General features: G+C 32.5%; 2 protein-coding genes and 1 pseudogene across 5 annotated transcripts; 1 reads left to right on the top strand and 2 right to left on the bottom strand.

Moving 5' to 3' along the window:
* The first annotated feature begins 612 nt into the window (after nt 1-612).
* LOC11432137 (nicotinamide/nicotinic acid mononucleotide adenylyltransferase) lies at nt 613-10,095 on the top strand. Of its 4 annotated transcripts, none has more exons than XM_039834501.1 (10): nt 613-809; nt 2,146-2,225; nt 2,316-2,389; nt 3,254-3,339; nt 3,973-4,056; nt 4,243-4,327; nt 5,425-5,504; nt 5,862-5,963; nt 6,315-6,373; nt 8,521-10,095. In XM_039834501.1, exons 2-10 carry the CDS (start codon nt 2,149-2,151, stop codon nt 8,594-8,596), a joined length of 723 nt encoding a protein of 240 aa, XP_039690435.1. In that variant the 5' UTR covers nt 613-809; nt 2,146-2,148; the 3' UTR covers nt 8,597-10,095. The 4 variants fall into 4 exon arrangements, with proteins under 4 accessions (XP_039690435.1, XP_003617833.2, XP_039690436.1 ...); XM_003617785.4 differs by lacking the exon at nt 8,521-10,095 and adding an exon at nt 6,485-7,712; XM_039834502.1 differs by lacking the exon at nt 8,521-10,095 and adding an exon at nt 6,485-6,577 and having other exon boundaries at nt 6,328-6,373.
* A 4-nt stretch (nt 10,096-10,099) lies between these two features.
* LOC11442514 (xyloglucan galactosyltransferase KATAMARI1 homolog) lies at nt 10,100-11,880 on the bottom strand (annotated as a pseudogene).
* Nucleotides 11,881-16,119: 4,239 nt separating this feature from the next.
* Nucleotides 16,120-17,340, bottom strand: LOC11435505 (probable xyloglucan galactosyltransferase GT12). Its single transcript, XM_003617783.2, has one exon. It carries the CDS (start codon nt 17,338-17,340, stop codon nt 16,120-16,122), a length of 1,221 nt encoding a protein of 406 aa, XP_003617831.2.
* Between the last annotated feature and the right edge of the window lie 1,906 nt (nt 17,341-19,246).

The following is a 19,246-nucleotide window of genomic DNA, read 5'->3' as shown; positions in this document are numbered from 1 at the left end:
TTTCATAGTTTGAAATAGAATTGATTTTGGATATGTAAAGAACAAATTATCTTTTAATTATAGTTAAAATTAGACATCTCATTCTCATTTAAGATAATTCTAGCTCAACTGTCAAAATGCCGAAATTGTTATGCTATGACCCAGTGGCGGAACTAGGGTGGCAAGGGGAATTACTATTATACCCTTAAGTAATATGAGTATTCCCAATTCTACTTCATTTCCTCTTTCCCTTTCTCTTTCATCAGAAACGCGATCTTCTTTTTCGGGTTAATAGTGCTTTACCCCCTTGTAATATAGGTCATTTTCGGTTTTCCATTTTGTAAATTTTTTTGCTTGGTTTTCGTCCTTGTAATTTGAAGAATTTTTGGTTTTGGACCTTCATGGCAAATTTCGCCCCTTGTCATTTGAGAAAATTTTGGTTTACCTCCTCTGATTTGAGCAAATTTCGGTTTACCCCATGTTAATTTGAGAAAATTTTGGTTTAGCCCCTTGCCATATCGTCGATTTTGTACTGTCAAAATTCATAAAGGTCCAAAACCAGAAATCTGGACGAAAACCAAATAAAAAATTTTATAGGATGGAAAACCAAAAATAACCTATATTAGTAAAACACTATTAACCCTTCTTTTTCTTCTCCCAGAGACCACTGACCAGACCACACCACCGCTCTCCATTCACCTCACCACCGCCGCCGCAACCACTCTCACCTCCTTCTCCATCCATCACCGTCGCATCCTCCTCCGTTTTCTCTGTTGATTAGAGAGTTATCTCATCTCTCTCCATAAACCCTAATTGTTGTTAATTACAAGGTAATGTGAAATTGAATGTAATTTCGTTCAATTCTGATTTTTCTTTAATGATTACATGTTTTTAGTTGATTTCAATGAGCTTTCCATATGTTGTTGTTAAACCTAGTTGATTAGTGAATACATGTCTTGATTGCTGTATGAAATGTTCTGTGAAATGGGTCATCAAAAAATTTATGTAAGTTTGTGTCTTTATGCTAAAATGGTGGTTGGAAAGTGATTTAGTGTATAGTTTGTTTCATGAGTTTTGCATTTGATTTAACTATGTTATGTTTTTGTTTTAGTACTATGCTGTGTTTTTCGATGTTTTTGGTTTAGGAACAAATACAATAACAAATGTTGTTTATTCAAAGCAGTTTGATGAAAAGCCTCTTTTTCCTTTGCATTGAATCAAAGCCTGCTGTTTATCAAATGTTGTTGATGCAGCATGAATCGCAGTTACTTACAAAACACGGCGATATCAAAAGCCATGATGTCGCAACTCACATTGCGGTCAAATAATGGCTGCTTTTCAATTTTTATGGCGGCCACCCCAAACATTTTTGTCTGGCTCCGCCACTGCCATGACCAGGGTTCGAACCTCGGTACCTCTACTTGTGTGTGTTAGTTTATAATGGCTTTGCCATTTCGTCTATCTACAAAAAAAAAAAAAACATTTTTTTGAATCCTGTTAAACTTATGTTGAATAATTAAATTTAGTATAATGGTATAAAATTAGTAAAATATTATTATTGGTTCACAAATTCATTTAAAAATTAAAAGTAATATACACGAAATCTAGCTTCAGCGACACACGCGGTTTTGGGCAAAAGCAGAATTCATTGAGCAGAAACGCGATTCGGGTGATTCCACCTCGCATTTTCTTAACCGCGTTTTCTTCTTCTTTTCTCAGAACCCTTCCTTCTCTCTTAGATTTGCAGCGGCGGTGAGTATCTATCAATTTCTTGTTTAACACTTTCACAGTCATCTAAATATTACTCTATCATTATTCAATTATAATCATCTTTCCTACTTTCATTCACTTTCACAGTGATTGTCACAAAATATATTATGTCCTGTACTTAGGTGCTTATAGCGTAAACACTTATCACATAAGTGCTTATTTTATAACAAAAGAAAATGAAGTTAAATTGTTTTCATGTAAGTTATAAGCTGTTTTCATAAGCTATCCTTGAGAACTTATGAAAATAAGATGAAAACAACTTATGGACATGTCATAAGCTGTTTCCGTAAGCTCTTCCAAATAGTTTGACTTATAATACATTGTTTTTTTTTTTTTTTTTTTTTTTTGTGTTGAGATTGAGATCTTATTGTTTGCTTGTGTTTCTAATGATTTCAGGTTATGGATGTTCCGTTGCCGTTGGATAAATTAGCTTTACAACTTATTAATAACGAACCCTCCCCTGGAAACACAAGCGAGTATGTTTCCTTTATTATTTAGTTTGGGTAATTGTGTAAGTTTCTTTTTATTGAACTTATTTTGAATTATGTAACACTGTTTTTCTGCAGTGGCAAGATATATATCATTCTGGTGGCAACTGGAAGCTTTAATCCACCTACTTTTATGCATTTACGTATGTTCGGTGAGTTTCATTTCAAGCTTTGATTTATTCATTTGTTTTCGTTTCTTCAAGCTTGCTTTGTGTACATCCATGACTGTTTTGCTAGTCAAATCTAAATGATTTTAATCATTTCTAACAAAAAAAGAAACTGCATTTTGATTTTTTAAGTTCATCTTCAATATGACAACAACTTTACCAGTTGCGCCAATGTTACCCCTCATATTGATTGTTGAATGATTTGAGATTTATACTTTTCTTCCTTTAAGTGTTGTGGAGTTAAGGGGGAAAATTAGAAGTTCAGATTCATCATGTGAAAAAATATTAAGAGTGAAATTGTTTTTGGATAAGTATAGATGCATGACATGATAATCATTTACCATTTACAATGGTTTTCGAGGTAGATGTATGTGAAAATTTCAATACTCAAATTCTTGCTTAAACACATTTTACAACAACCAAGTCTTTTCCCACTAAGTAGGGCTGGAAAGTGGTTACTTAAACACATGTTGACCTTTAATAAAATATACTCTATGCAGGCTTCATATACCAAATACAATATTATACCATATAGATAAAAAAACATGCAGTAATTATTATTAAAATAAGCTTGCCAATGATGTTCTAAAGAGTTGGTGTATTGGACAGTTATTTTTGCATAGGATCTGTGGTGACTTCCTTTATTTATTACTAACTTCATTAAGTTATGATCTTTGAGTTTGTACTGTGTATACGAAGGTAAAGAGGAGAGAGATATATACGTGTAGAACATTCCTTCTAATTACCCTAAGTACCACTTGACGGAATGTCATTGCCATGATTTTTGCCTTCCAAGTACTTCAATATTCAATTTCATTCATTTTCAGTTTTTTTCTTTCTTTCCAATAGAGCTTGCAAGAGATGCATTGAATTCCAAAGGCTACTGTGTAATTGGAGGGTACATGTCACCTGTGAATGATGCATACAAGAAAAAGGTATGCAGCTTTCTAACAAAGAGGGTAATCCTTATTCTATCATATCCATACTTGTATCCGGAAAACTTGTAAGAACATCAAATAATTATGGGAAAATACATGTTTGGCATGTGTGGAACACTGAAGTTATATAGGAGTCAATGAGCAATCTATTGTGAGGATTAAAACATTCCTTAAATTATATTTTTCTGCTAGGCATTTAGACAAGGAGACCAAATTCTAAGATGTCATTTGTTATGAACCAACTGTCAGAAGAGTTAGGTTATTAGGTGAAAGTGCATGAATGGTTTATATCTAAAACATGTTCTCACTCAAAAGCCATTTGAACTTGAAGCATGGACAAGCATTGACTCACCCAATTTTGTCTTGTAATCAAACTTTTATTTAGAATGGAGGCATTATCCATTGAACTCTAGACCACTTGGTAATAGAGACTCTGATACCATCGCCATGAACCAACTATTCCAAAAAATAAGTTATTAAGTGGTAGCACACAATTGGTTTTATATCTAATAACACTATTCATGTAACGATAATTTTTAGTCTATCTGCCTAGTGCCTATATCAAGCAATACTATAAATTGCACAGCTTCCGTTTTTTTCTAATCGACTTTCACTTATATGTTGATTCAGAATCTAATATCTGCTGACCATCGAATACAATTATGTCATTTGGCCTGCAAAAGTTCAGAATTTGTAATGGTTGATCCATGGGAGGTACATTACTCTTTCTATCTGCTAGATTGCACATTTTTTTTTTCCATTCTTTTCACATGTAAAAAACTTCAATATTGAAACAATTGATTTTTTTTAGAACATTTGATATCACATGTATCACGATAACTATATCTGTCTGGCCTGATTTCTTACCTTTCATTTTTATATGGTTATAAACTACTACAGGCAAATCAAAACACATATCAACGCACTTTGACTGTCCTATCCAGAGTCCACGCTTCTATTTGTGAGACAGGGTTGATATCTAGAGGTATGCCTAACAGACGAGTCTTCAACGAAATCACATTTGTCTAATTTCCTTTTCAGAATGCTCCTCCTCCCCATCCTAATTTAAAAACCAGGGAAAGAAGAAACACCGGCTTTCTTAATCTCTTTTTAATATTGACATACTCGTCACATTGATGACATTTGAAGGAGATGGGGTGTAGCACTTTCTTGTGATTAGTTATTCCTTTATAAATGTTTTGTTTCTGAAATGACTAGCACTGAATCTATCCTTAAATAAATGTTGTTTCTGAAATGACTAGCGCTGAATCCATCCTTAAATATAGGACCCCCCTGATATATTTCCTTGTCCCTTTTTATAAGACATCTTCAAATTTTTAACTGCATTATTTACTCCATCCGTTCCAAATTATATGTCATTCTACCAAAATTCATTTGTCCAAATTATATGTCACTTTACAATAACAAGGAATCATTGACGTTTATTTTCCTATTATGCCCCTTACTATTTATTACTTTATCTTTTTCGAATTCTTTAATTTATGTTTTCCAATACCAATAATAAAGGATATTTTTTGTAAAATAACTCACAATTACTCCTTTCTATACAACATTAGTTGCATTTCTTAATCTATGTGAAATCGCTAAAGTGACATATAATTTGGAACGGAGGGAGTATTTCTTTACTAACATACTCTTAATTATGTTGCATCTTTTTCTACAACATGTAATTTCAGGGCATATAATTGGTTGGATATTGAACTTGGTTATTACTTTTCAATATATATTTAGGGAGGGGGTAGTATGTATGTTTTAATTTCAGGGTGTAATTTTCCTCCCTCTGATTTTAGATGGTCTATTGGCCCTAGTATTATCTGTATAATTTCTTAGTTTTATGGGGGCACATAATTGACTGGTGTATTTGGTTCTGTATGGTACTAAAACCTTCAGAAGTGGTCCGTATGTTCAGTGTCGGAAGATGCGACAATAGTTTGAAAGATGCAGACATAGTTTCTTTCATTAGATTTAAATTTTGTGCTAAGCTTTGATTTCTTTCTACACATGTTTCTGATGATGATGTAAAAGCAATAAAATAACTTGCTTTTGTATTCATTAGTGTAGAATCTCTGAAGGTCATGCTTGTTTGTGGCTCTGATCTCCTCCATTCCTTTGGAATTCCTGGATTTTGGATTCCTGACCAGGTACTTATGCATTATGCAGAAATCTAATATTTTTTTTATTAATAAAAAGGCAATAAAACTTTTATATTTAAAAAAAATAAAAATATCGTTTATATTTAGATCCGAGGTTACTGTTTCTCTACACAAAAACTCTACCAGACGAATTGAACTGATTTTGTCATGATGTGTTAGAATCGGCATGGTTAATTTGTTAGGATGTTTTTCTTCTTCCTACATATATGAGCATGGATTGAGTATATATCTATTTTCTGTACGTTAAGTGATTTGCCCCTGGTTGTGAAAAAAATGGACTATAATTTTGTCATTGGTTGTGGAAAAAATGGACCATAATTTTGTCATTTTATGTTTTTACTCTAGGTTAAGAGTATATGCAGAGATTATGGAGTAGTCTGCATACGCAGAGAAGGACAAAATATTGAGAAGACTATATCTGATGATAATATTCTGAATGAGAATCAGGTACATCACCTTTCAAGAATTACCATATCTTCTGACATGCGTTAAAACGAAACATGTACTTTTTTTTTTTTGACGAGTGAAATGTGGAAGTTTTCAAATTTCAATTTCTTGTTTTTGACCACATTAAGGTCAAACTATAGGCTGATGAGATCTTTTTGACATGGCAACATGTGCAAAGGCATGGGAATTTCAAATTGAAGGATTAAAATTGATGGTTAAAAAACTTTGAAATTGATCAATTCTTCTCAGCCGTGATTGGTTATGAAATATGTTTTGCTTTGTCTACAATCTACATTTCATAGCATTTTTCCATGCTTTTATGCGAATTTAAATTTGACATATATTTTTTAGGCTAATATTGAAGTTGTAGATGAACTTGTACCAAATCAAATCAGCTCAACAAGAATAAGGTAAAAATACTATCACCTTGTTTTGTTTACTTTAGAAGACATAAATCATGGTGATTTAACAGAAGGGAGACATTTTTAAATTTTATTGTCTGTTTTTATTACTTATTTTAGGGAATGCATTGCAAGAGGATTATCAATAAAATACCTTACCGCGGATGAAGTGATTGATTATACCAGAGAACATAAATTATACTTGAAATCAGATGATAAATAATTCCTACAAATTGGATATCATATGCTGTATTCGCTATGCAAGAGTCATTAGTTACATAGCTGCGTATTAGATTAGTGTTCAATAAACAGTTGATTTGGTGTTGTAAAACTAGCAGGTAAATTATAAATATTCCACAATTCACAAGTTAAATGCAAAATTTAAGAGAATTGTTGAAGTTGTACGTTTTCAGTTGTTTAATTTAACCTGGTAATTTGCGGCTGCTAAATTCTGTTTATTATTTGAATTCAATATTGTCGAATGTGAAAGTTGGTTGAGGATTTGGCTAATAGCTTTCAACAATGTTTCACTTTTTTTCAAGTGATAATGCCAAGGAAGAAACCATGGCCCTCGGTTGTGGATTCCTCGGCTCTTTCAAATAATGTTAAATATGGATTTTTGGGTTTTATGAGAACCACTACTCTTCGAAAAACACAAGTAAAGTGAACAACAGTTAAACTAAGGTATATTGCTAGCAAAATAACAATTTGATTGATAGTGTCTAGAACACACCCTTCAAGTCTTAGCCCTCATTGACCGCCTGAGTATTGCATGTATTTTTTTTTTTTTTTTTTATTGTTGTTGCTCGATGGTTGTATATGGTGCCCTAAGCAAGGTATTGTTCTTATTTTGTGGTGTTTTTTGGTAGTTAGCCAACACAACATTCTCCCAAACTACGCTCATTGGATCATATGTGTTTTCGTTATCTTGAGCTGAAAACGTAGACAAGGGTCTTTCACACCAAATTATTAGTTTCATGTTCCTTTGACCATGTTTGACAACCCATCAGACCTTCGCGAGATGCTTTAAACCTGAGAAAGTTTAACAAATTTGTATTCAATTGTCCCTATTTTGCCTGATCCCTCATTCCTCTATATGAGCATCTCATTACCCTTACATTGGCTTACAAGTTAGAAATTTTTCGATGTAAAGAAAAGAAGTATATTTTAATAACATTTCTCTAGAACTAATTTGGTGCAAGGAGTATTAGAGATATATGTTAGATACTAGTTAGCATTAGTGAAGTAGTAGTATATATAGTTGTAACAACCCCATTAGTGGGATAACTTCCTCATTTGTAATATTACATTTTATTATCAATACAACAATTTCATAGCTATTCTCTCATTCCTTCCATGGATGCCATGTTTCCTAACATGGTATTAGAGCTAATCTGGTATCCGCCTTGAAGGATATTTTCCGCTGCATTTTCTCGAGAAAATCTAATTTTCTCATCATTTAATTTTCTTTCTCGTTTGTTTTCGTTTTCTAGATAAAATCACAAATTCCATTTTTTTTGTTCGGATTCAGTTCTTCTTCTTCGCTTGTTCATCGATTTCGTTTCTGATCTGTTATTTGAATCTTCTTAATCCTTTTCTTTGTTCAGTCAAGATTTTTCATTTGTGATTCCTTTCGCGATTTCGTGTTTGTTTATCTCTTGTTCGTGCACTAATTTTCTATTTTTACGTTCCATTTCTGATCCATATTGGATTCGAGTTTCTTGCTCAAATTCTTTCATTATCGCGATTTTCTCCATAGTCTAGTGTTTTGCGATTCCAACTCGATCCTAATTTCCAAAATTTGTCTGTTTCGATTTTTTGATTCAGTCAATTACAAGTTTTAGGTTTCACGATTCGATTCCAATTCCTTGATTTGGATCGAAGTTATCATTTTCTGGTTCTGATGTTGATTTTGATTCTAGCTTCTTGTTCGCATTGTTGATATATCAAATCTTTCAATTCATTGATCTTTTGATTCTTTTGTTATTCTGGTTCTATCACAATTATGTTTGCGCCATTCTCTGTTTTGGCTTGGATTTATCGTTTGAATAGCTGTTTCTTGATCATAATACTAGTGTTTGTTGCCATATATGACTATTGCTTCCAAGGTGTTTGTTGAAAGTCCTCAATGGAAAACAAATTGATTTTGTGTTCAGATTGATGTGCTGGTTGTTGATAACACTGCAGTCTGTTCTGCTCCATCTTTACATTGGATTTATTTTGAGATGTTGATGTTGAACTGATGCATGATACTGCTGATTGCTGCACACATTTTCCTGTGTCATTCACCTGTCGTATGTTGACGAGGTCACTTTGGTATGTTGGGAGTATTGGTTCTGTTTTCAGCAGCCAAGCTTTGTTCAGTTAGATTGTTTTGGATTTTCACAAGTAGTTTAGTTGGCACTTGTTCATTTTTTGCAAGGAGTTGGAGAGTGTGATTGGGAAAGCTGGCTGGTCTGTTGCTTATGGTGAAATACTCTTAAATCAGGATTGTGTTTGATTTGGATGTTCGTTGATTGCTTTGGATGTTTACCATAAGCTGTTTGGGTTGTCATTGCTAAAACATTCGTCTTGTTACTTCAAATATGTGTATAGTGTGTTGATAAGCTTTGGTTATATTGGATTTTCTACTTTGATGGTGTGCATTTGTAGTGTTTGTGAAGCATCATATGTTACTGCTATGTCCATTAAGGAAGAACTATGTTGGGAATTTCTGTTCCTTTGCAGCCCATAATTGTTTTTGGTCTCTGGTGATATGAAGCATCAAAGGAATATTGAGCTGCTGTATTGATGCAAGTTCTAGTCATGGTGGAGCTCCCTTCTTTTTTGAACACCATATTCTGCTGCGTTGCCTCATATTCCTGGATCGTTATAGAAGCTTTTGGTCTCTGCCTTTGCTTATGGTTGGTATTTGGTGAGACTTATAGTATGAATCAGTATGATGGTATAGTGAATAATAGCTGTTGTGAAGTGTACTTCTGTCTCTGTTAGCTTCAGCAGGTGCAATCATAGATGACATGACAATAAGCATGTGATTTATGAGTGGTGGCTTATTTGGTTTCTGCACCAAAATCTCTTGATTGATTTGATTTCTTGATGTTGGTTAGCCTTTATTGGCTTGTTTTTGGGCTTCTGTCCATGATGGTTAAGCCTTGTTGTGCTTCTGTCATGGATGGTTAAGCGTTGTTGTGCTTCTATCCACGGATGGTTAAGCGTTGTTGTTGTGCTTCTGTCCATGATGGTTAAGCGTTGTTGTGCTTTTGTCCAAGGATGGTTAGGCGTCGTTTTCTTCTTCTTCTTCTTGTGCTTCTGTCTTGAGTTATTGAGAACTCTTGATGGTTAAGCGTTGTGCCTTTTATGGCTTTGTCGATGTTGGCTTCTACCGGATGGTGGTTAAGTGTTGGTTTGTTGCTTCTTCCTCCAAGTGGTTACACATTGAGTTGTGGTTTCCTCTTGTTGGATAAGCATTTGGTTGCTGCTCTTCTCTTGGCCGATATATTTCCGGCATCTTTCCTTGTATTTTCATTTGCTTGATGTATTTCCTTGTATTTTCTCATTTCAATGTGGAAGTGTTTTGAGCACCTTCCAACTTGAGGGGGACTATTAGATATATGTTAGATACTAGCTAGTTGGCATTAGTGAAGTAGTAGTATATATAGTTGTAACAACCCCATTAGTGGGATAACTTCCTCATTTGTAATATTACATTTTACTATCAATACAACAATTTCATAGCTATTCTCTCATTCCTTCCATGGATGCCATGTTTCCTAACAAGGAGCACTCAGCAGATAGTAGCTACCAAAACAAGAAAACAAATACAAATGGTAATTAACAGATTCGTTGTAAAAGTATCATGTGGTCGGGGGAGCATCGACTGGAAAAAAAACAACGGTAGGCCAATAACTAAGGCTACCAGGAGATCTGGATATATACTCCACCTATATACAAAATATTGTTTGAACAAGAACCTATATGCAAAATCTTAAAAAGGCGGGAGCAAGTAATCCAAAGTTCAACCGGAAAGTAATCAAACTCAGACAAAAAATTATTCCAACTATAGTCGAACTTGGGATAGCAAACTATTAAAGGTAGCTAATATAAAAATATACCTACTTATTCTATAATTTTATTTTATTTTTGGGTAGCCATTGTACCCCTTGTATAAACAAGCATTTGCCCCTGCACAGAAGAAAATGCAAATTGTTAAGGGCGACAACTTTTGCATGGTAAGAATCGTTTACATTTGTAATTTGTCTTCTCATTGCTTCAATTCTTCCAAGAACTCCCTTAACAGCTATATCAAAAGCATCTTCAATTGTCTCTAATCTAGAACCTGGATAACGATACACAATCCTCGGAATGAGTCTTATAACCTCTTCTCTCATTGCCAACACTTCACTTTTTGAAACATTGAACAATGTCTCATTAATCATCACTTTTCCCTCTTTGACATCAATTTCAGGTATGAGAACAGAGTAATTAGAACCGTTTTTAGGAAAATGCCACAAATATTGCTTGTATGCTGATAGTGGATGAAAGAAAACAGGAATACAACCCGCCAAAATTGAATCAAAAATTGATCATCTAGTAAAAGAATCCCCCATCGGTTGTAAACAAAATACCGAATTCTGAAAATTATCCATAACTTGAACAGGATCGCGACAACTTATTTTCTTACTAGAACCATGATAACATCCAACACGTTTACAACTCTTAGAAGATTCGCAATGTTTGATTAACTGATTTCTAACAGAAGATGGTGAATCAGGCCTTGGAGCACCGACAAATGTAAACAAATAATCCCTTTTCTTATTTCTCATTTTCCTTTGCCACTTAAAAATTTCATCATCATTTGTAGGATGAAAATAAGTTGGATATGGAATTGGAAATTCATTGTCATATAAACCTTTACATGATTCTATTAACAAAAATGACATGTTACTTACTTCTGGCAAGAACATTAGCTTTGTTCCCCAATTATGATCTGAATCACCTTCTCTCCTAAAATCACAACCAATTCTTCCACCAACCATGAAATGATCTTTACCATGCAATCTTTTCCACTGAGATTGTTGTCCTAACCATTTCACAAATTCATTTGGTGATTTATCTCTAATGGAAATATTAAATTCCCATAGATATTGACCTGCATCAAGACCAGCATAGAATGGTACATATATAGCTGAAGCCAAGGATGAATCATTGGTTAAACACTTGTAATGTTTCATTATATTGTGGAAAATTACTTCAAGTGAATATTGATTTGTTGCATACCAATTTTTCTTTGATAGCACTTCTTTTTTTGATTTCTCAATAATCTTAGGTCCTACACCTAAGTTTGATAAGAAAACACACATATTTTCCCACTTCTGTAGAGAGTGGCATCCTTTCAACAAATCCTCATTGAATCTAGCAGGAAGATCATAAACATAGATATATTGGCCTAAACAAGGATCTACAATTTTTTGTAGCAACTTTTTAAATACTTCATCTTCTTGCTTTGCATTGTTCATGTTAGAAAGTAAGAATGTCATTCCACTATTATTGCTAGCCAAATAATAATCTAGAGAAAGTAGTGAGACACAAAAAATAGAGGCTGTAATGAGAAACAGACCAGAATTGAACCAAATACTTCCTCAACATTGGCATGTCCATCTTCTCTTTTTGGCCGATATCAAATTGAGTTTTTTTTTTTTTTTTTTTTTTTTTTTTCCCTTGGTGATTTGGAATAAGAAGAGAATGAGGGATTATAGAAGAAAAAAAAATCTATGGTAAGAAAATAAATAAAAAAATTGAGCCAATCACTTTTTTATTATTTTCAGACTATTTCAAATTAATACGGTCAAATTACCTTCAATAAAAAAAATAAAAAACAAAAAAACTAATAAATTCAAAAAAACTAATAAAACAAATAAATTAAAAAACTAATAAATTAATACGGACACGTAAACCTTCCTTACATATTAATAAATATTTCAAATTACCTACAATATAAATTTAAATAAATTCTTTTTGTTTTCTAATAAATTAAATTCATCCCCTCAAAATGTGAAGTAACCTTTTTTAAATAGTTTTTTCTAGCCTTCTTAGATTTTAAAAAAGGCTACCTTAAAAAAATTAGTATATGATAGAAATAAAAGAAAAACAAATTTAGGCCTAATACCTAACAACATATTATGACCTTTTATTAAAAAAAAAAAAAAGAACCTAACAACATATTATGACCTCTGCACTCTATTCTAAAGATTGAATATGTATGGGTTTGATCTTAATTAATTTCTTTCTACTTGACTCACTGTAATTGTATATATTGTCACCCACTATCATGTTTATTCTCAAGAGAACCAATATTATCATATACGTATTGTCACTGTTGTAATTGTCTTAGAGGTCTTTCAATTGCACTCCTTACTACTAGTGAAAAATGTAGCAACAGTTTAACTAGCATATTGGCTTGCAGATTAAAAATGCCTAATAATAATAACATGTGCTTTATTACATAGAAGTGCTTAAGAACATGCATGCACAATAGAACTCACCATTTTGAGTGTTTAATTGAATTCTATATTACATATCATTAATTGTATAAACTTTTAATGTCTAAAATTTATTAAGGATCAAATCTCTCGATCACAAAACCTCAAGAAAATTACCAGATGAATTGCACCAGTCTCGTGTACCTGGATAGACCAAAATAATTAATTATATTTGTTTCCCTGGAAGAAAAGAAAAGAACATTTATCATCAACAAATAGAAAATGTGATACAATATTATAACTCCCTGATATTATATACCTTATATATGTCATTTTTAGAATTTTTTTTTGATTTGTTATTTATTCAAGAACTTATTTTATCTTTAAATAAGTTGAAATATTTTGTGTACCTGGAGTATAGTTTAAGGTTTATCTGTTCTATTTATTTGGTGCTATCTATATATTTTATTTGGTGTTATCTACGTCTGTCCATAAATATGATTGAAAACTTGTTTTTCTTTATTTGATTTGTGAACATAAATCATTTCATGTCGTTAGTTAAGACGTGATAATATATTGAAATATTTAGTTTTAAAAAGTGTTAATGTAATGTTTTGTGGATCTAAAAAAATATTCTTAGAGAGATCCTGATGTTGGGGAAAGAGCACAATTTTCTATAGTTATGGCAAATGGCTCTTAATGAAGCTTTTCAATCAATTGTAGAAAAAGATTAGGGTATATCGTGGTCTTGGAGTTGGAATCAAACCAACAAGAGGAAAACTTTTAAGAAATTTAATTTTTTGAAAATATGTGCTTCCAAGGACAAAGTTCCTAGGAAAGTTCAACCACAAAATTCATGATTTTTTTCTATATAATTTCTTCCTCTTCTTCTTCTCAACTAAAGAGACACCTCTTGGACTCATATGTAAGAACATTATCGTATAATAACAGTTGACAGAAAAAAATATCTCGTGTTGGGTCACCAGAAACAATGTTTTATTACAATTATGAAGTCAAATTTAAAATCTTATATTTTGATTAAAATAGTTCTCATATTTTGTCTAAAAAGCTCTTGATTACAAAATATTTTAATAAATATATGTAACATTTTTAGACCTCTAGTTTGTAAATTTACGCAATCTTCAGGGTGTAATTTTCTTCCCTCTAATTTTAGATGGTCTATTGGCCCCAGTATTTGTATAATTTCTTAGTGTTATGGGCACATAATTGGCTGAGCTATTTGGTTCTGTATCGTACTAAAGCCTTCAGAAGTGGTCCGCATGTTCAGTGTCCGAAGATTCGACAGTGGTTTGAAAGATGCATACATAGTTTCTGTCGTTTGATTTAAATTTTGTGGTAAGCTTTGATCTCTGTACACATGTTTCTGATGATGATGTAAAAGCAATAAAATAACTTGCTTTTGTATTCCTTAGTGCAGAATCTCTGAAGGTCATGCTTGTTTGTGTTTCTGATCTCAATTTCTTGTTTTTGTTACTTGTATTTGACCACATTAAGGGCTGATGAAACATGTGCACGGGCATGGAAATTTCAAATCGAAGGATTAAAAGTGATAACTTCTGTGTTTGTGTACTGTTAATGTTAAAAAAACTTTGAAATTGATCAATTTATCTCGGTCGTGATTGGCCATGAAACCTGGTTCACTTTGTCTTTAATTCATAGCATTTTTCCATGCTTTTATGCGAATTTAAATTTCTTCGCACTACATTTTTTTAGGCTAATATTGAAGTTGTAGATGAACTTGTACCAAATCAAATCAGCTTAACTTTATAGAGAAAAATCACGGTGATTTAACAGAAGGGCGACATTTTTCAATTTTATTGTCTAATTTCAGGGAATGCATTGCGAGATGATTGTCAATAAAATACCTTACCACAGATGAAGTGATTGATTATACCAGAGAACATAAATTATACTTGAAATCATATGATAAATAATTCCTACAAATTGGATATCATATGCTTTATTTGCTATGCAAAAGTCATCAGTATTAGATCAGTGTTTATTAAACAGTTGGTTTGGTGTTGTAAACTAGCAGGTAAATAAATATTCCATAATAAGGTATTTGATCAGTGTTTAAATGTGAACCTTGATTTGTTTTCAGTTGTTTACTCTAGTAATAATAATAAGGTTTTGCGGCTGCTTAATTCTGTTTATCATCTGAATCCAGTATTGTCGATTTGAAAGTTAGTGGAGGATTCAACAGTGATTCACTTTTCTTCAAGCGATAACGCCAAGGAAGAAACCATCCCCCTCGGTTGTGGATTCCTCGGCTCTTTCAAATAATGTTAAATACGGAGTTTTGGGGTTTTTGAGAACTACTAACCTAAGAAAAACATAAGTAAAGTGAAGAGCAGATAGACAAAGGTATATTGAGAGCAAAATAATAGTCTAAGACAAAATTTACAAGTAGTTTTGATAGACAAAGTGACAAAGCACATAATTTTATTGGGCATGAAGACGCCCGTCAAATCTATGCCCTCATTGACCTCTTGAGTATTGCATTTTTTTTTACTGTTGTTGCTTGATGGGTATAGTTCTTATTTTGTGGTATTTTTCGGTAGTTAGTTGACACAACATTCTCTCAAATCATGCTCACTGGATCGCAGGAGTTTTGGTTATCTTCAGCTAAAAATGTAGAACAAGAGTCTTTGACATCAATTATTATATTAGTTTCATGTTCCTTTGACCATGTCTGAAAGACGTTTGCGAGATGCTTTAGACCGGAGTGAGACACCTTTGTGAGATGCTTTACACTCGAGAAAAATCCAAAATTTTTTTATTCAATTGTTCCGATTTCACCTGATCCCTCATTTGATTATATGAGCATCTCATCACCCTTACCTTGGCTTACAAGTTAGACAATTTTTAGATGTAAAAAGTATAATTAATGATATTTCTCTAGAATTAATAAACTATCATGGGATTTGGAGGAGAATCAACCGAAAAATAATGGTAGGCCAATAACTAAGGCTACCAAGAGATATTAAGCTATCAAGAGATCTGGATATATACTACATCTGCAAAATTTTCAAATATTGAACTTATGAGTCACCCCTCTTATATAGTTTTCACTTATAGTTGATGTAAGACTAACCACATAAGATCAAAACTAAAATAAAATTGACGATATGAATCTTAATTAAACAAACAAAATTGTTTGGGGAAATACAAACAGAATATGCCTAATCTCAAATCAAATTACACAAAAAAATGCAAATTGTTAAAGGGCGACAACTTTTGCAAGGTAAGAATCGTTTACATTTGTATTTGTCTTCTCATTGCTTCAATTCTTCCAAGAACTCCCTTAACAGCTATATCAAAAGCATCTTCAATTGTCTCTAATCTAGAACCTGGATAACGATACACAATCCTCGGAATGAGTCTTATAACTTCTTCTCTCATTGCCAACACTTCACTTTTTGAAACATTGAACAATGTCTCATTAATCATCACTCTCCCCTCTTTGACATCGATTTCAGGTATGAACACAGAGTAACTAGAACCGTTTTTAGGAAAATGCCACAAATATTGCTTGTATGCTGACAGTGGATGCAAGAAAACAGGAATACAACCTGCCAAAATCGAATCAAATATTGATCTTCTAGTAAAAGAATCCCCAACCGGTTGTAAACAAAAAACCGAATTCTGAAAATTATCCATAACTTGAACAGGATCGCGGCAACTTTTTTTCTTACTAGAACCATGATAACATCGAACAAATTTGCAACTCTTAGAAGATTCACAATGTTTGATTAACTCATTTCTAATAGAAGATGTTGAATTAGGTCTTGGAGCACCGACAAATGAAAACAAATAATTCCTTTTCCTATCTCTCATTTTCCTTTGCCAATTAAAAATCTCATCATCATTTGTTGGATGAAAATAAGTTGGATATGGAATTGGAAATTCATTGTCATATAAACCTTTACACGATTCTATTAACAAAAATGACACGTTACTTAATTCTGGCAAGGACATTAGCTTTGTTCCAAAATCATCATCCAAATCTCCTTCTCTCCTAAAATCACAACCAATTCTTCCACCAACCATGAAATGATCTTTACCATGCAATCTTTTCCACTGAGATTGTTGTGCTAACCATTTCACAAATTCATTTGGTGATTTATCTATCATGGAAATATTAAATTCCCATAGATATTGACCTGCATCAAGACCAGCATAGTATGGTATATATATAGCTGAAGCCAAGGATGAATCATTGGTTAAACACTTGTAATGTTTCATTGTGTTGTGGAAAATTACTTCAAGGGAAAATTGATTTGTTGCATACCAACTCTTCTTTGATAGCACTTTTTTCTTTGTTTTCTCAATAATCTTAGGTCCTACACCTAAGTTTGATAGGTAAACACACATATTTTCCCACTTCTGTAGAGAGTGGCATCCTTTCAACAAATCCTCATTGAATCTAGCAGGAAGATCATAAACATAGATATACTGACCTAAACAAGGATCCATAATTTTTGGCGGCAACTTTTTAAATACTTCATCAACATTGTGTTTAATCAAAGGATTTGTTCTCCTATTCCCTTCATCATTTGATGTGGCCTCATTGGTTACATTATTTTGGTTATTAGTACCACAACAAATAGTAGAAAAAGTTGAGGGTGCAGCGAATATCTCTTGATAATAATCTAGAAAAAGTAGAGAGACAAAAAAAATAGAGGCTGTGATGAGAAACACATACCGGAATTGAACCAAATACTTCATCAACATTGGCATGCCCATCTTCTCTTTTTGGCCAATTTCAGATTGAATATAGTTAAGAGTGTTTTTTTTTTCTTCTGGTAATTTTGGAATGGGGGGGAGAGAGAGAGGGGGGATTATTTTATTGTATAAGAAAAAAAAAACAATGGTAAGAAAATAACAAAAATTGAGTCAATAACATTTTTTTTTAATTTTTTTTTTACTGATTTTGTGTTAAATGAATGATCTCATTAAAGTGAAGTTATAAGAACAAAATAGGGAAAATATTTTTACCCATAAAACTATTACTAAATCGTAAAAAGAAAATTGACTAATGAATATTCTTTTTTGTTTAAAAGGAAGAGAATAAGAATTAGTTGTTGGCTAAAAAAATATTAGTCTTTGACAAAATTATTAGAAGATGATTGTTCTTTTAAGTTGAGATCAGAATTGAAATAAATATAAAGGTTAAATGTGTTTTAGTTCTTCTAAATATATCAAATTTTTTAGTCTCTATTTTCTATTCAATTTTTTGTCTTTCTAAATTTTCTCTTTTCAATTGGACAAGACTTTCAACTATGCTGCAAACATGAGTTGGAACTGAGAGCAGTCGACAGATTTTGTTTTTGACATATGCTATTCAAAAAGTCGAGACATTGCTGATCGGGTGAATTTACTTCTTTGACATATTTGGGCTACACGTAATGATGTCATTTGGAATGTCGCTCATCATATTTCAACGCATTGGAAGGACAACACTAGATACATGACAATAATGGCAAGAGGTTCATAAACAACCCTCGCCACCGGTTGTGCAACACGGGCAGAATAGAGTGCAAGGTATCAACCCAATTTGGGAGAAACCGAGCGAGATGTGGTTGAAGTGCAATGTGGATGCCGCGTTCCATGACCGTAACTATCTTACATCTTTTGTGTGTAGTGTTAAAGACTCCCGTGGGAAATTTATTCGAGCTCAAACGAAATGACATATAGAAAAATATGACAGTTTTGGAGGGGGAGACAATAGCCTTACTCAATGTCATTCACTTTGCTCATGTGAACAACTGGACCGGGTTGTCTTCGAGTCCGACTCAACTACTCTAGTGCAAACTCTATCGTCTCTGGACCATTGTGATTCAGAATTCTATGCTATTGTTTCTAGTATTATTTACCGGTTATCTTTACATTCCAACTTCGAGGTGAAGTTTGTTAGGAGACAAGAGAACATGATTGCTAATACTTTAGCTAGGACTGCTTGTTATTGGGCTAGTCACCGTATTTTTTTATTCTTATCCTTCTTTTATTGAACATTGGTTGATTAATGATAGTTGTTAACTTTGCTTTGGTAAAAAAAATTAAAAGATTCGACTCCTTTTTATTTATTTATTTTTTTATACAAAAGTTCACATTTCATGTTCCAAACGAGTTTTTTATGGTACATAATTGATAAGACTTTAAAATATCATTAATTTAATAATTTAATTATTTAACCTTTATTAATTTATCTATAACTTCAAATTATAAATTAAATTCTGAAATTTAAGATTATATAGTTAAGTTATTAAGTTTTTTTTTTTTTAAATGTCAAAGAAGAGACGACTTTAAAAGAATTTACAAAGTCACATTACAACGAAAATAAATAAGAACAAACAAAGAGAAAGAGAGAACAAACTTATAG

Source organism: Medicago truncatula, chromosome 5 (assembly GCF_003473485.1).
Source record: "Medicago truncatula cultivar Jemalong A17 chromosome 5, MtrunA17r5.0-ANR, whole genome shotgun sequence".
In the NCBI taxonomy this organism is placed as follows: Eukaryota; Viridiplantae; Streptophyta; class Magnoliopsida; order Fabales; family Fabaceae; genus Medicago; species Medicago truncatula.
The sequence above is the reverse complement of the archived record's forward strand: the minus strand, read 5'-3'. Positions and strand labels throughout refer to the sequence as shown.

Bases quoted from the DNA above. Each gene is read 5' to 3' on its own strand.
- LOC11435505 (XM_003617783.2), bottom strand. From the start codon at position 17,340: ATGGATCCTTGTTTAGGTCAGTATATCTATGTTTATGATCTTCCTGCT.
- LOC11432137 (XM_003617785.4), top strand. From the start codon at position 2,149: ATGGATGTTCCGTTGCCGTTGGATAAATTAGCTTTACAACTTATTAAT. The intron at 5,505-5,861 runs GTACTTATGCAT...TTTTTACTCTAG, and splicing joins GATTTTGGATTCCTGACCAG to GTTAAGAGTATATGCAGAGA. The intron at 5,964-6,314 runs GTACATCACCTT...TATATTTTTTAG, and splicing joins ATATTCTGAATGAGAATCAG to GCTAATATTGAAGTTGTAGA.